This window comes from Candida orthopsilosis (genome assembly GCF_000315875.1).
Source record: "Candida orthopsilosis Co 90-125, chromosome 1 draft sequence".
Lineage (NCBI taxonomy): Eukaryota > Fungi > Ascomycota > Pichiomycetes > Serinales > Debaryomycetaceae > Lodderomyces > Lodderomyces orthopsilosis.
The window spans coordinates 1669733-1684222 of NC_018292.1; the positions used below are offsets into that span (position 1 = coordinate 1669733).

At 38.1% G+C, this 14490-nt stretch overlaps 6 protein-coding genes across 6 annotated transcripts; 4 read left to right on the top strand and 2 right to left on the bottom strand. All coding sequences in view use genetic code 12, as the record gives it.

The window, feature by feature from the left end:
- Positions 1-4984: 4984 nt before the first annotated feature.
- CORT_0A07495 (hypothetical protein) lies at positions 4985-5308 on the top strand (the record flags this gene model as incomplete). The annotated part of the gene is made up of 1 exon (XM_003866526.1): positions 4985-5308. The coding sequence occupies one exon, from the start codon at positions 4985-4987 to the stop codon at positions 5306-5308; it is 324 nt and encodes a 107-aa protein (XP_003866574.1).
- Positions 5305-6981, bottom strand: CORT_0A07500 (hypothetical protein; the record flags this gene model as incomplete). Its single annotated transcript, XM_003866527.1, has 1 exon — positions 5305-6981. One exon carries the CDS (start codon positions 6979-6981, stop codon positions 5305-5307), a length of 1677 nt encoding a protein of 558 aa, XP_003866575.1.
- Positions 6982-7016: 35 nt separating this feature from the next.
- CORT_0A07510 (hypothetical protein) lies at positions 7017-7709 on the bottom strand (the record flags this gene model as incomplete). Its single annotated transcript, XM_003866528.1, has 1 exon — positions 7017-7709. One exon carries the CDS (start codon positions 7707-7709, stop codon positions 7017-7019), a length of 693 nt encoding a protein of 230 aa, XP_003866576.1.
- A 57-nt stretch (positions 7710-7766) lies between these two features.
- CORT_0A07520 (Taf145 protein) lies at positions 7767-10853 on the top strand (the record flags this gene model as incomplete). The annotated part of the gene is made up of 1 exon (XM_003866529.1): positions 7767-10853. The coding sequence occupies one exon, from the start codon at positions 7767-7769 to the stop codon at positions 10851-10853; it is 3087 nt and encodes a 1028-aa protein (XP_003866577.1).
- A 236-nt stretch (positions 10854-11089) lies between these two features.
- On the top strand, positions 11090-12853 carry CORT_0A07530 (Gap4 amino acid permease; the record flags this gene model as incomplete). Its single annotated transcript, XM_003866530.1, has 1 exon — positions 11090-12853. The coding sequence occupies one exon, from the start codon at positions 11090-11092 to the stop codon at positions 12851-12853; it is 1764 nt and encodes a 587-aa protein (XP_003866578.1).
- A 200-nt stretch (positions 12854-13053) lies between these two features.
- On the top strand, positions 13054-14337 carry CORT_0A07540 (hypothetical protein; the record flags this gene model as incomplete). Its single annotated transcript, XM_003866531.1, has 1 exon — positions 13054-14337. The coding sequence occupies one exon, from the start codon at positions 13054-13056 to the stop codon at positions 14335-14337; it is 1284 nt and encodes a 427-aa protein (XP_003866579.1).
- Between the last annotated feature and the right edge of the window lie 153 nt (positions 14338-14490).

Genomic DNA, 14490 nt, shown 5'->3' on the forward strand with positions numbered 1-14490 from the left:
CAAAATTAACTTTATTTTGATTCACAAGGCAATTTATCTCACATAGAAATAAACAATTACCAATCTCTTTCTTTCATCTTTGTATTCTCATGAGACCCCCTCGTGTGACCAGATCTTTACCCTTTTTTCTTGTCCCATCAACCTGTCAAACGAACTCCGACAAAGAAGGGTTTATTACGATACCAAGAAAATTATCTTGAAGATGGGTCCCCTGGGTAAAGAAAAAGCTTGTCGATGATTTCTTCTCCCAAATAATTGAAATGTTCCTTCGTTTACAAGAAAAATATTTGCAAAAGAAATAACGTCAAACCCAACTTAAACTACAAACCGTGTGGCACTGAATGAATCTCTTTGTTTTCAATGGTTGTGTACTTTGTGAAAGAGGTCGTGGGACATTAACAAGATTAAACGCCATGAAGGTTGTACTTGAATGGTTTATCAGTCGCGTGGGAGGGCCCACGTGGGTTCACTTGATAAGCGTTCAATTTGTGTTATTTTCTATTGTTTTAGATTATGCATATGCATTAGAGGTTAAAAGATTTTATTTGTTAGCAGTTTATTTGAGTTACAAAATTGAAATCTAAATTGGGGCCCACGTGTATCCATCAAGAAATCAAAAAATCTATCTTTAGAAGGGAAATTTCACTTCTTGGCAATAGAAATGTTTTGTTAACGGATTTGAACGTCATGGAGACTCGTAACAAAAGGCAAATTACAATTTACCCCCGTTTCTTTTGTCTACATGCAATAGCAATTGAGAATTGCACCTAGCACCCATTTAAGTGTGGGTTGTAAAATAGGTACATGCAATTGAGTTGCATTGAGTATAATAGATATATCTCCATATAAGCAATTTCCTTTGTTTTTCACACGCTGATTGTTTCACGATGATTGTTTTTATCCATTTACCCACGTTTTGAATACCAACGTACTATCCACAAAAATGAAAAACTAATTTTCTTGGTCTTACGTAGAAGAGACTAGTGTTTTGTGTAACTCTTTTGATTATGTCCATGGCTGCAAAGTATTAGAACGGTGTAAAGTAAACTTACAAGCGATTACACACAACCTCGTATATCCTTCAAAAGCACATTTGGCTATCTTTTCTTCTTTGTTCAAATACAATAGTCATCGCTAATTGTAAACCGAAAAAGAAATTCATCTATGTTTGTTTTAGTGAGCAATTACGAGAAGTCAAATAGAGTATAGGCATTCGATATAAGGAAAGATGTGTGGCTCTTGAATCAATGTAAAGGTAAGGTGGGTTGATGCAAAGATGGAGATACGAAAGTTCCTTAGCGTTCAGATGTTTCTTTTGTTCGTCCAAAGAGGAAGTAACAGGTCACATTTTGGGGTAACTTGATGAAGTGTTCATCATTTAGACAAGTTGGACCGTCTTTTGTGCAAAAAAACCTACGCTCACTTTTTACGAAAAGCATGTATTTTTGAATAAAGTAGTCAATCTCTATCTGGTACACTGGGTTTGCAATTTATAGCTCCTTAATTTGTCTTTTCAATTCTTGTTGCTGCCGCCAAAAGGTAATGCTCCGTCCTTTGGTATACATTTCACAGTGAATAGTGGTATTGTAGAAGTGTTGTTATTGTCGCAGAGACTAAAAAGAGCACCACAATAGGTGGAAGTGCCTTCCCATACTCTCTACGTACTATCTGTAATGGTTTAGTGGAAGCATCACCAGCCCAGAATTATGGGTATCCACTGCGGGCCATATATTCCCTTCCTAAATGTAAATATAATTTTAACATTAGATAAATGAAACAGGGAACGTTTTCAAAGTTGCACTGTTGCTACCGTTTTACTTAAGATCTTTCCAATGATAGATTGAGCAATCTCTTCAACAGCGAAGAGGTTTTCTGGTAAAGAATTTCCAATCATTATCACGTGATAAGATGTATAAAGCCGAGAAATAATCAAATATGGAAGGAAAACTTCTGTTTACACTTTTGTACACCATAAATATGTCAACATTTCAATCATAATTCAGTGACAAGTATAGCGCTAAATCTCATGTAGTTAAAGAAATGGGAACAGATCGATGTCAAAGTCGCACGATGATCCTTTTTGTTACATACAAGAGATGTGGAGCTCACTATGTCGGGAGAAGAAGCTGAAAAAGCTATCCAATGTGCTGAAGTAAACGGAAGAAGGGAGGAAATAAGATTAAACCAGGAAACACTCATCATCTCAATTGTCATTAGGTTCGATCTTGATGCAAACTTTGTCCTATGGGAACTTGAGCACATGTAGTATGCTAATCATCTCTTTTGTCCAACTGAAAACACCTCATAGATTATCATTTACATAATCTAAATTACCGTCACATATTTGAATCGTCTTTGATTCACATCTATGTGAGATATCTTTTTTGTAATGAATGTGTTTTATTGTGCAGTACTTGTGGGTTTGGAAGTAATTACACGGCCATGGCCAAGGCGATATTTACAGACTGGTCAACATTGGTATCAACAGCAAAAGGAGTTTGGAATAAACTGGATTGATGGCTGCACATATGTCAAAGCAGGTGGTCAATCTTCCGCCACTGTAGTCACCAAGTATTTCATAGCTGCTGTTAACCGCTTAATACATTACAACCACACCTCCACTTTGGAGTTTGCATAACCAAGAGTATTGCTAAAATTGATCTGAAGTCTTGATTTGAGTTTGAAAAGAGACTTAGGGCGTATTGTGTGATTTTTGAAATTTATTGAGGAGTGTGATTTTACAATTTTAACAAGTTCGACCTGGTTTGGCATGTGTTTCTCTGAGCGCCATAAAAACTCAAAAAGTCGCTTTGTTTCCAAAGATTCAGGGGTAGGACTAGTTGCTATAGTGATAGCTCAAATGCTTCTGATTAGTTCTTGCCATTGATCTACTACATTGTTGCAGATTTACTACGCAGAGAACAGCCACAAAGCTAGGGACGATTGAACAGCTCATAATCTCTTTCATGGTTGTTGAAGGTCACTAAAAGTAAGGAATAGAGTACAACCCAATTCAACAAAGCTGCTTTCACAGGAAATTTTACAGAATATATTACACAGATCATAAATAAAAAAGTATATACGTACCTGATGAGCTATCACATCTGACAATGATCGGACAGTTGTCATCCTTTTGGAAAACAAATTCGGTTTTGTTTTCCAATATAATCTTCCAGATCCAATAATACTTACTGGGTATTCCCAAAGTTGATTTTGCTCTCGGAGGGTTTTTGTGCAATTCCTCTGGTCTTGATTGGATGGGGAAATCCAGGGGTACCAACCATAAAATAAACATTCTTTCAACACATCTAGCACCCCCTCATTAATGTTCCCCTTACCAACGATGAAGCATCAAAGAAATCTCTTTGATGCCAATAAAGACAAGAAGACAAGTGCTAGTGGAATTTGTTATTACCCATCGTTCGTGCGAATGTAGCACGAAAGAACCCAATGGCTTTTAAAAACAATATCAGAGCCGTTGAGGGACAACAAAACAGGATCATGGAAAAGGTGTAGGGATTTGAGTTCTTACGACCGCGGTTAGCTTGCAGACGGGAAACAGGCTGCAAATATATACTTTTATTTTTTGTGAGCCACAAAATGAGGTAGCTCTTTTCAGGGGGTGGCTAGGAGAAAATTCAATTAATTATATTAAAATTTAAAGTATTAATGGTACATAATTATACCACGTGTCAAAACACAAGTCTTTTTGATGTGACAATAAACATCCGGCTTTCTTCTCTTTGATAGGTCTTGAGCAGCTTGGACGGCCTTCAGGTCAAGTTTAATTTCTCCACCTTGAACGACAATCATTGGCGTGTGGTTGTATAGAAACTCAATAGGTTCGTTTACTTTGATATTCTTCAAACTGGGCGAACAAGTCTCCTCGAGCATTCCTTAAACTACTTTGGATATTCCGGAACAAGTAAATGAGAAGGACTTGGTTGTATGTTAAAGCCGGTGAACTTTGTTGTTAAGGTGGAGGAGATATCCCTATATTCTGAGGATTCTGAGTAGTTAAAAAAAGCGTTATAAAACAGATGAGACAAATTGACAAGGAAAATTCAAAAATGAGTGGTTTCACTTTCTTTTATAAGACCCGGGAAGAGAAAGGTGAGAGGTAAAACGTGGGATAAAGTTGATGTGAAGGCTCAATTTAGACGAATTTCTTTTTACGCAAAAACGAAGTTTTATTCTAATTGTTGGCCTGTAGTGTGTATCAGAAGGTGATCGATTCTTCTACTAACCTAGACTGTAAGGACCTCTTTTAGGGGTGTCCAATTGCTGAAGGGTGGTTTCACAGTGAATAAAGAAGAAATGTGTACTAGTAGATAAGAAATAAGCGGGAATGATAAAGTCACGCGCGCGGAAGTATAAAACCGAAATGATACATTTTCATTAGTGGTACTGGTACACAGGGCGATCCTAACTGTGACGGAAAATGAACCACAAGTACCATTTATAAAGGATGAATTATGGGTGTCTTCTACTACAATTTTCCAAATGGCAATGGAATAGATACATTTTCTTTCCCACAGTAGCCGAACCACTCATTAATTGATAAAGTGTCGAATTACGAACAACTAGACGACTTCCCTCAAAAACATAGTGAATCCTCCACTCCAGCCATCGATTCGCCACGAGGTGAGAACAATGGTTTTGCTTTGACAAAAATAGCCATAATAGGTGGACCTTTGAAAGAAGCGAAAGCGAAGAATGATTCAAACTATATCAAAATAAAAATTACTGATGGGTGTAGCGGCGACCGCACGTTTAGATTGAAACGAATTACACCAATTGAGTAGTTTATGAAGAAATATTCTAATATTCTAAAGAAGAAGGAAAATTCGTTGTAATTTTTGTTTGATGGTGTGATGTTTGATCTCAACGATACCCCCAAAAACATGGATATGGAAAACATTGGTGTAATAGAAGCACATTATTTTCAGTTGGGTGGTGGCTTGTAAGTACTATTTCTTTGTGTATGGGAAATAAATTCAGCTCGCATGAAAATCTGAATCCCCACTTCTCTTTTTCAGCAATGTTCTCTCAAAGCGGTACAAACACCCCAGTTCCACAATCAAGAAACGTGCCAGTTCCCATACATGACACCATTGGTGAATCTATAACCTGGATTAATGATTGGTTTTCTTTTGATCAGGACGGACAAGGTGCTAACTCATTACAATTGAAAGGATGGGTCAAGACAAATCAGAGCCACAAAACTACATCACACAAGTCGTTTATCAATTTAAATGACCAGAAATGGCAGTACTTGAAAGAGGTGAAAGAAGAGCAATCTATTTAGGTTATTTTTATAAACATTAACGATTCCCTTGCCTTGGTAGTTTCGGCAACTAATTGATCTGATTTGTCGGCATCCCACAGTTCCTCCTTGGGCAACTGGGACAAATCCAATACACCTTCTCTTTCTAGTCGTTGAAAGTTGCCACGAATCTTGCGCAATTTTTGCATCACTGTGGGGTTGGACAGTTGTGAGATTAGGATAAATAGAGTATGTTCTGGTAATAATTTATAAATGGATTCGAGTCGTGAGTTGGTCCTCTTGTATGCTTCTGTGACATTATAGTCCAATATACCATCGTAAAACTCAGATGGGGTATCCCACTGAAGGTTATATTGTAAGTCCTTTAACTCAATGATGCTGAGGTCGGCAGTGTGCGATTGTACAGCTTCCACTATATCATCATCATTGGTGACAACTACTTCATTAGCTGATGCTTGTGGGGTATACGCAGCAAGAAATGGTTTAACCCCCTTTTGCGTTAGCCTTTCAAAGATGGGAATTTCACCCACATTGGTTCCAAAACATCTTCCTTCTTGAATCTTCAACTTCACCAAGTCTAAACATGCTTTAGCATCTTCGACCGACGAATGGCCATTGCCGTTGTCCTCCCCCGCTTGTATCTCCCTACCAAGAAACGTTTTTGTCAACCATCTTAAAGATGGTTTTGATGGGGGGCCCCTCGCATGTTCATATGTGATAGCAGTATCGACTATTTTTTCATGGACGATTTTCATAACCCGTAAATCGGATTCCAAAGAATGGCCAACTAGGATGTCTTCCTGAAAAACAGTTTCCAAAAACAATTGTTGAATTTGTTCGATTGACGTGTTGACATCTTGTAGTAACTCCTTGGTGATACCCGAATATTTAGTGACATAATCGGTAATTTCCTCCACTGGTTTAACCAATTCATCAAACACCACATTTCCGTCAAAGTCAATCAAAGAAATGCGTGTCAACACATGTATATTCTCTGCTTTACAAAACTCGCAATCTAGGGCAAAAATTCGCGACTGTCCTGTTGGCAGTGGCTTTGTTTTTGAACCTACGGTGGGATACTCCAATTCCTGCAATTGCTTTTCACCGAGTAATAGATCTTTTATGGTAATCTTTTCCAGTTTCAGTTTATCTAGAATTGCTTTCTTTTCATTTTTGGTGAGCGGTAAGGAGCAGATTGTATTTAATGGATCGTAGAGATAATCCTTACTTCCGGGAAGCACTGATTTAATCACGTTGGTGAAATTTTGGATAAATGGGAGCTCCTTTATTGGATCTTTCTCTTCAATGCCATGAGCAAAACAAACACAAACATTTTTCACCTTCTCAGGGTGTTCAATTTTACACCAGCTCTGCTTCTGACCGACATTAAACACTTGCAAAATCAAAGGTCTTATGTTTTTCACAGGGAGTCTACCCTCCTTTAAGTCAATTACTAGGCTAGGTACAGCATTCTTTTTTTTCAATTTCTTTTTATGCACCTTTTCCTTTGCTGAAGATCTTCTTCGCTTATGTTGGGTAGGGACATCAATTGCGTCCTCTTCTGAGACAGCTGAAGCATCATCCATCAACAATTCACGCACCTGCAGTCGGCCAGCATCATCCTGTGATATGGATAGCCTTGAAGCAGTGGATGATAATGGTTCGTCTGTGGTTGGATCTGGCATAAGGTTCATGCGATGTGGCTACAATTTTTCTAAAAAAAAATCATTTATTCAAATACAGCTTGTACAAACTCATGCAAAGTCTTTGGTACTGTGATCTCTGGTTCTTTGGCTTTTTCCTGCCTGGTGTACTTTTCTAAATAATCATCTAAAAAGGTATCATCTGTAGACTCATCAAGTTGTTGAAGTGTTTCCTCATTGCGTATTACCCCAGCTAGTTCTTCCTCTGGTAACGCAACTGATTTACCGTGTAGCACAATCTTGCTCCAGTTATCCCAAGTCTTTGGTATATACAATACATTGTCATGGGAATCTTCGTATGTTGGTTTGATGGGGAAACCAAGATCAATAATTTCCCCCACCCCTGCTATGGATGCCTCAAAATTCTTCATCGAGATCAAATCGCAATGATATTTTTGACATAGATACCGGACTAGTTGTATAGTTATTATGGACTTGGTAGAAATCACACTTACAGCTTTAGGATCCATTGATACAATAACGTGACGGTTCTGTAGCACATTTAGCAACTGCGATAACTCAGTCAATGTGTTGTATTGAAGCAACACAGTTGTTGGCAGGAGGCTCTGTATAAAAGACTTGTACTGCAATGGACATCTCAATGTGTATAGCCTCAAATCATCATCTTCGTCGTAGTTTACACTAGGATAATCACCGTTTAACAACACCAACACTAGGTTCTTTATCCTTGGCTTATATATAAATCTCTCAACGCCCATGTTTATCAAAAGGAACAAAAAAAAAAAAAACAACTTCAAACCTTTATCCTATGGACCATGAATCAAGAGAGTCTATATGGAAACGCAGACATACCTGATGATCAAGTTATTGAAGAAATCTTTCTGGAAAAGAAAACTGTTCATGCCGATGATGCAGTCGATTATGAAGATATAGATGAGTTGGCTGAATTAGAAGAAGAGCCAGCAAAGCAGATGGATGATGAAGAGTTTGATCGAATACTAAAAGAGGGATCAGTCGAGCCATCCGAGAAGGTACACAATCATGTAGATGTGAAATTTGCTGACGAAGAGCAGGCACAACACTTGGCTGATGACCAGTTTGATGCAATGTTTGGGGATGACCTAGACAATCTCGAGTCTAACAATCATCTAATTGAGCAAGAAAACAATGGGATGAATGACTTAGGTGGCATATTTGAGGATACACATGAACAGGAGGCAAAGAAGACGCGGAGAGCGGAGATACGACAGAAGGTACTTACAGCAATAGCTAAGCTAGAGAAAAGGCGAGTCAAACGAAACATCAAACATTACTTCCCCTCCTATTCCAACGACAAACCATTGGACTTTTTCAAGTTTTTCCTCCCCAAGCCAATGTTTTACAGGTACAAGAGGCCATACATCACTTGCAAAAAAGTAATGAGACATTTAACTCCAAAGGTAAACTTAGAGCTTCAAATGGATCAAAGAAAGCTCATCCGTGAGACCAGGGAAAAGAACGTGACTGAGATTACTCAGCATGACTTGGATTTCATTAAAAACTTGCAAGAGAAAAGCACGTCATTGGATTCATTTATAAAACCGCTTGATTATGTGAAGCGGGATTGGCTTAACAATGACAAATTCAAGGACTATTCCAAAGACTTGATATTATCAACCGCAGACTGGGATGATGACGCAATTATCAACGGTGATTACACAGCCAAGTCCATCAAAGAATGGGATTTAAACCTGGACGATGAATTTGACGTGTTTGATGGACAAATCGATCTCGATAAGTTGAAACTTGACATGAATGATCCTAATTTGTTACTTGTTCCAACACAGAAGGCCAAACCAAAGCGCATACAGCCTTTCGACAGGTTCAATTTGTCAAATGATAAAGAATATGAGCTTTTACGGAGAAACTACAACACTAAACAGAGATCACACTTGAGTAACCTAACCATTGAGCATTCTGTTCCGGCTATGAGATTACAAACACCATACTATAAGGTCAAACTTTCCAAAGCTGAAGCTAGGGCTTTCCACCGCCCAGTTTTCCATGTCCGACCAGGTACTTTAATGAGCTTTTCGAAATTGAAGTTACGGAAAAAGAAAAAAGACAAGGGTAAATCTTTGCATGAAATATTTGCAAAAACAACTGATTTGACTGTTGCTGACACGGCAAACATGATAACATTGGAGTATGCGGAGCAATATCCTCCTATATTATCCAACTTTGGTATGGGGTCAAAGTTGATAAACTACTACAGGAAACGAAGTCCGGATGACAGTTCCCGTCCAAAAGCCCAATTTGGAGAAACTCATGTTTTGGGTGTTGAAGATAGATCGCCCTTTTGGAATTTTGGAGAGGTCTCTCCAGGTGAATTTGTACCCACATTGTATAATAACATGGTGAGAGCTCCTATCTTCAAACACGAACCAAGAAGTACCGACTTTCTATTGATAAGATCTCAAGGTGCCGGTTCACATCAGAAATATTATTTACGCACAATGAATGTCAACTTTGCGGTTGGAAATGTATTCCCCGTGGAGATTCCTGCTCCTCATTCTCGTAAGGTGACAAATATATCCAAAAATAGATTGAAAATGATTGTTTACAGAGTGATGAATTCAAAAGGAGCACCACGTATTTCAGTCAAGGATGTGTCAAAACATTTTCCAGAGCAAACAGATATGCAAAATAGACAACGGTTGAAGGAGTTCATGGAGTACCAAAGACAAGGTGATGACCAAGGATTTTGGAAAGTTAGAGGTATGAACGATGTGATCCCCACAGAGGAGGATATACGAAGCATGATTACCCCAGAGGATTCCTCATTGATGGATGCAATGCAGTCTGGCCAACAAGCATTGGAGGATATGGCAACTTTGTTTGGCGATGAATCAAAACTCATGAGTAATCGGAAACGAAAGGAAATGGAGAAAAAAGAGGAGACAACTGACCCTTCGGAGAGTGAAGAGTCAAAGAGGGAAAAGGAAAAGAAAAAAAATAAAGAGCAGGACGACATCGAAGCGGAGGAAGAGATGGCACCTTGGAACTTGTCGAGAAACTTTGTCGTTGCCAATCAAACCAAGGGTATGTTGCAATTAAATGGAGAGGGAGACCCTTCAGGTATTGGATTGGGATACTCAATGTTACGTGCCACACAAAAGAATCCCTTTAAACCGTTGTTTCCGCCACCGCCTGAGATTGTGCCAAAGAGTAACGCGGCTGCTCATAATCAAAAGTTATACGAACAAGAGATCAAAAGAATATGGTATTCGCAGAGAAGTTCATTGGTTGATCATGGTTCATATCAGCAGATCTACAACGAATACAAACCTGCTGATCATGAGAAATACTTTGTCAGCAAGTTGGAACAAGACACCAAAGAGAAGGATCAACGACAAGAACCCAAAGAAGAAAAAGTTTTACGTATCACAAGAAGAGTTCGTGATCAAAACGGAGTTGTGCAACGGAAAGTTGAAACCATCACAGACCCCAGGTTGATACGAGCTTACATCAAGCGAAAGAAGTTGCTTGAAGATGAATTACTAAAGAATGCTGACGTTGATGAGATATTGCCTACAAATGATGCTGAATTGAATAAACTTCGTCGAAAGGCATTGGAGGAGAAACTTGCCAATTTGGAAAAAAGGGCTAAACAAAGCAAAGCAAAGAAGCCACCTAATGATGCTATTCATGCTGCTGCTGCTGCTGGCGCGACAATTATTGATGCGAATACAGTCATGTTACCTGATGGCTCTTATGTGATTGGTGGAAAAGGAATTGGTAAAGGAAACTCCACCACCAGGAGGTGTAAAAGTTGTGGATCATTTGGCCATATAAGGACAAACAAAACATGTCCATTGTATGACCAAATGATTGCGGGAACCTTGCCAAAAAAGAATATATAGATAGATGCTAGCCATATGGGATGCTTGTACTGTATCTAACTTGTTCATTTTTTCTTTTTTTGTACACAAAACACAATTCATCGTAATTGAAAACTAATATTGGTATAAACAATAAAACACAAAAAAATGCCGTTCGTAATCCAATTTGTGATAGAGCCACAGTTTGTGAAAATTTTCACATAATGATACAACTGTTTCTTCTGAAGTAAAGTCGTTGAGACAACCATAGTTCAAGAATGGGGTATTCTGATATTGAGAAGCAGACAGCCACTAGGGAGATAGACTCGGATGGTGGAGATCCTTCATCCTCTAGCAAATCGATAGATTTCACCGATTCATCTGAATCGCGTTCCCATTTTCAAAGGTTTATTGATTCCTTCAAGCCTATAGATTTGGAAGAGGATGGAATAGATGTATCCAATTTGACGCCAATGGAGAAATCTATTCTAGCATCGGCAAAACATCCCTTAGCTAGGCGTTTAAAGTCTCGCCATCTACAAATGATTGCCATTGGTGGTAGTATAGGTACTGGTTTATTTGTTGGTAGTGGTTATGCTTTGGCTAATGGTGGTCCTGCTGCTGTACTCATAGGATATGTCATTGTTGGATATGCTCTCTTGACAGTTGTTAACGCTCTTGGTGAATTATCGGTGCAATTTCCTGTTAGTGGATCGTTTAATGCATTCTTTACTAGATTTGTTGATCCATCATGGGGGTTTTGTTTAGCCTTGATGTATTATGTCAGTTGGGCAATATCATACCCATCAGAAATTATTGCGGCAGCAATGACGATTCAGTTCTGGAATACATCAATCAGTCCAGCAGCTTGGGTGGCAATTATATGGGTGGTCATATCTTCAATCAATTTATTTGGTGTTAAGGGATACGGTGAAGTTGAATTTGTTTTGTCTATCATCAAAGTGTTGGCAGTTATTGGTTTCTTAATTTTGGGAATTTGCATCACTTGTGGTGTTGGTGATCAAGGATACATTGGTGGGAGGTATTGGTATAACCCTGGTGCTTTCAACCACGGTTTCAAAGGAGTTTGTTCAGTTTTCATTAGTGCTGCATTTTCGTTTGGTGGTATTGAATTGGTTGCATTGGCTGCCGCAGAGACGGAAAATCCACGAAAGGCACTTCCCAAAGCCACCAAACAGGTGTTTTGGAGAGTGACTATTTTCTACTTACTCACATCAATTGTGATTGGCTGCTTGGTACCTTACACAAATACGGATTTATTAGATGGAGAGGGTATTGCTGCGTCACCTTTTGTTATTGCCATAAACCAAGGAGGTATCAAAGTTGTTCCGCATATAATGAATGCAGTTATTATTGTTGCTGTGATATCTGTGGGAAACTCTTCAGTGTATGGTGCTTCACGTACAATGGCCTCTTTATCCGCACAAGGACTAATTCCGGAAGTGTTTGGATATATAGACAGGCAAGGAAGGCCATTAGTTGCCATTGCCATTACCACCCTCATTGGTCTCTTAGGATTCCTCGTTGTAAATGAAAACGAAGGTGCTGTCTTCACGTGGTTCTTTTCTGTTTGCTCCTTAGCATCGTTCTTTATCTGGGGATTCATCAACTTAACTCATTTGAGATGGAGATGGGCATTGTATGCACAAGGTAGGTCTAAAGATGAAATTATATTTAGATCTCCCTTGGGCACATTTGGGTCTTGGACTGGTATGGCATTGTTGATTTTCATCATTGCTGTGTTGATTTGGGTTAGCATTTTTCCCATAGGTGAGACTGGAGCTGATGTAGTTACATTTTGGCAAAATTGTTTATCACTACCCCTCATCGTTGTCATATTTGTGGCTCATAAAACATATCACAGGACATGGAACCACTTGTGGGTGAAACTAGACCAAATTGATTTGGATACTGGTAGACGTGAGATTGATGTTGAGGTTTTGAAGCAGGAAATCGCTGACGAAGAGGAAGCTTTGGCTGAGAAACCCTTTTGGTATAAAGTGTATAGATTCTTTTGTTAATATAAACTGCAACTGGTAGTGCTGTAAGTTTGGTAGTGTATAACCCAATTCTTTTGTTCAACGAAGAAAAACTTTTTCCCACCAATTGAAATAAACCACCTTTAACCTTTCACCACAATCAGGACTACCTTATTACTTTTTACCATTAATCAATACTTTTCACAAATTCCTCATAAAAACATTCACATTTTAATTTGATCATGACTGAGGTTAACGATTGGAAACAAAACCTTAACCTTCCTCAAAAGGACACCCGACCACAAACTGATGATGTTTTAAACACCAAAGGTAAATCATTTGAAGAATTCAATTTGAAAAGAGAATTACTCATGGGTATTTTTGAAGCTGGATTTGAAAAACCGTCACCAATTCAAGAAGAGTCTATTCCTATGGCTTTAGCTGGTAGAGATATCCTTGCTAGAGCTAAAAATGGTACTGGTAAAACTGCTTCTTTTATTATCCCTTGTTTACAATTGTGTAAACCCAAATTAAACAAAATACAAGCTTTGATATTAGTACCTACACGAGAATTGGCCTTGCAAACGTCGCAAGTTGTGAGAACGTTGGGCAAACATTTAGGAGTTCAGTGTATGGTAACCACAGGTGGTACCTCATTACGAGATGATATTGTTAGATTAAATGATCCTGTTCATATATTAGTTGGTACCCCTGGTAGAGTTTTAGATTTAGCATCGAGGAAACTTGCCGATTTATCAGAATGTCCACTTTTTGTCATGGATGAAGCTGATAAGATGTTGTCAAGAGAGTTTAAGAATATAATAGAACAAATATTAGAATTCTTCCCCCCACATAGACAAGCATTGTTGTTTTCTGCCACTTTCCCCATCACAGTGAAGCATTTTATGGATCAACATTTGAATAAACCATATGAAATTAATCTTATGGATGAATTAACTTTGAAGGGTATATCACAATTTTATGCTTTTGTGGAGGAGAAGCAAAAATTGCATTGCTTAAACACCTTATTTTCCAAACTACAAATCAATCAATCAATCATCTTTTGCAATTCAACTAATCGAGTTGAATTATTGGCCAAAAAAATTACTGAATTAGGCTATTCATGTTATTATTCTCATGCGAAAATGCCACAACAAGCAAGAAATAAAGTTTTTCATGAATTTAGACAAGGTAAAGTGCGTAACTTAGTTTGTTCAGATTTGTTAACTAGAGGTATTGATATACAAGCTGTTAATGTCGTTATTAATTTTGATTTCCCAAAAACTGCCGAAACTTATTTGCATAGAATTGGTCGTTCAGGTAGATTTGGACACTTGGGTTTAGCTATAAATTTAATGAGTTGGAATGATAGATATTCCTTATACAAGATTGAACAAGAATTGGGAACTGAAATCAAACCGATTCCAGCAACAATTGATAAATCATTATATGTTGCTGAAAATGAGGATGCTGTGCCTAAGCCATTCAAGGGGGAAGATTTATCAAGAGTGAAGAACTCACACTAGTGAGGGCCCCTATTGAAGTTGTGTTTTTTTTGGTATCGTTGTTCTACATTTTGAATGATGGTATATTTTTTACTACTTTTTTTTTTTATTGGTAAAAAAGTAAATTTTTTTTTTTTTGGTCTTTTTTTTTGGTAAGTTTTTTGGTATTCAAAT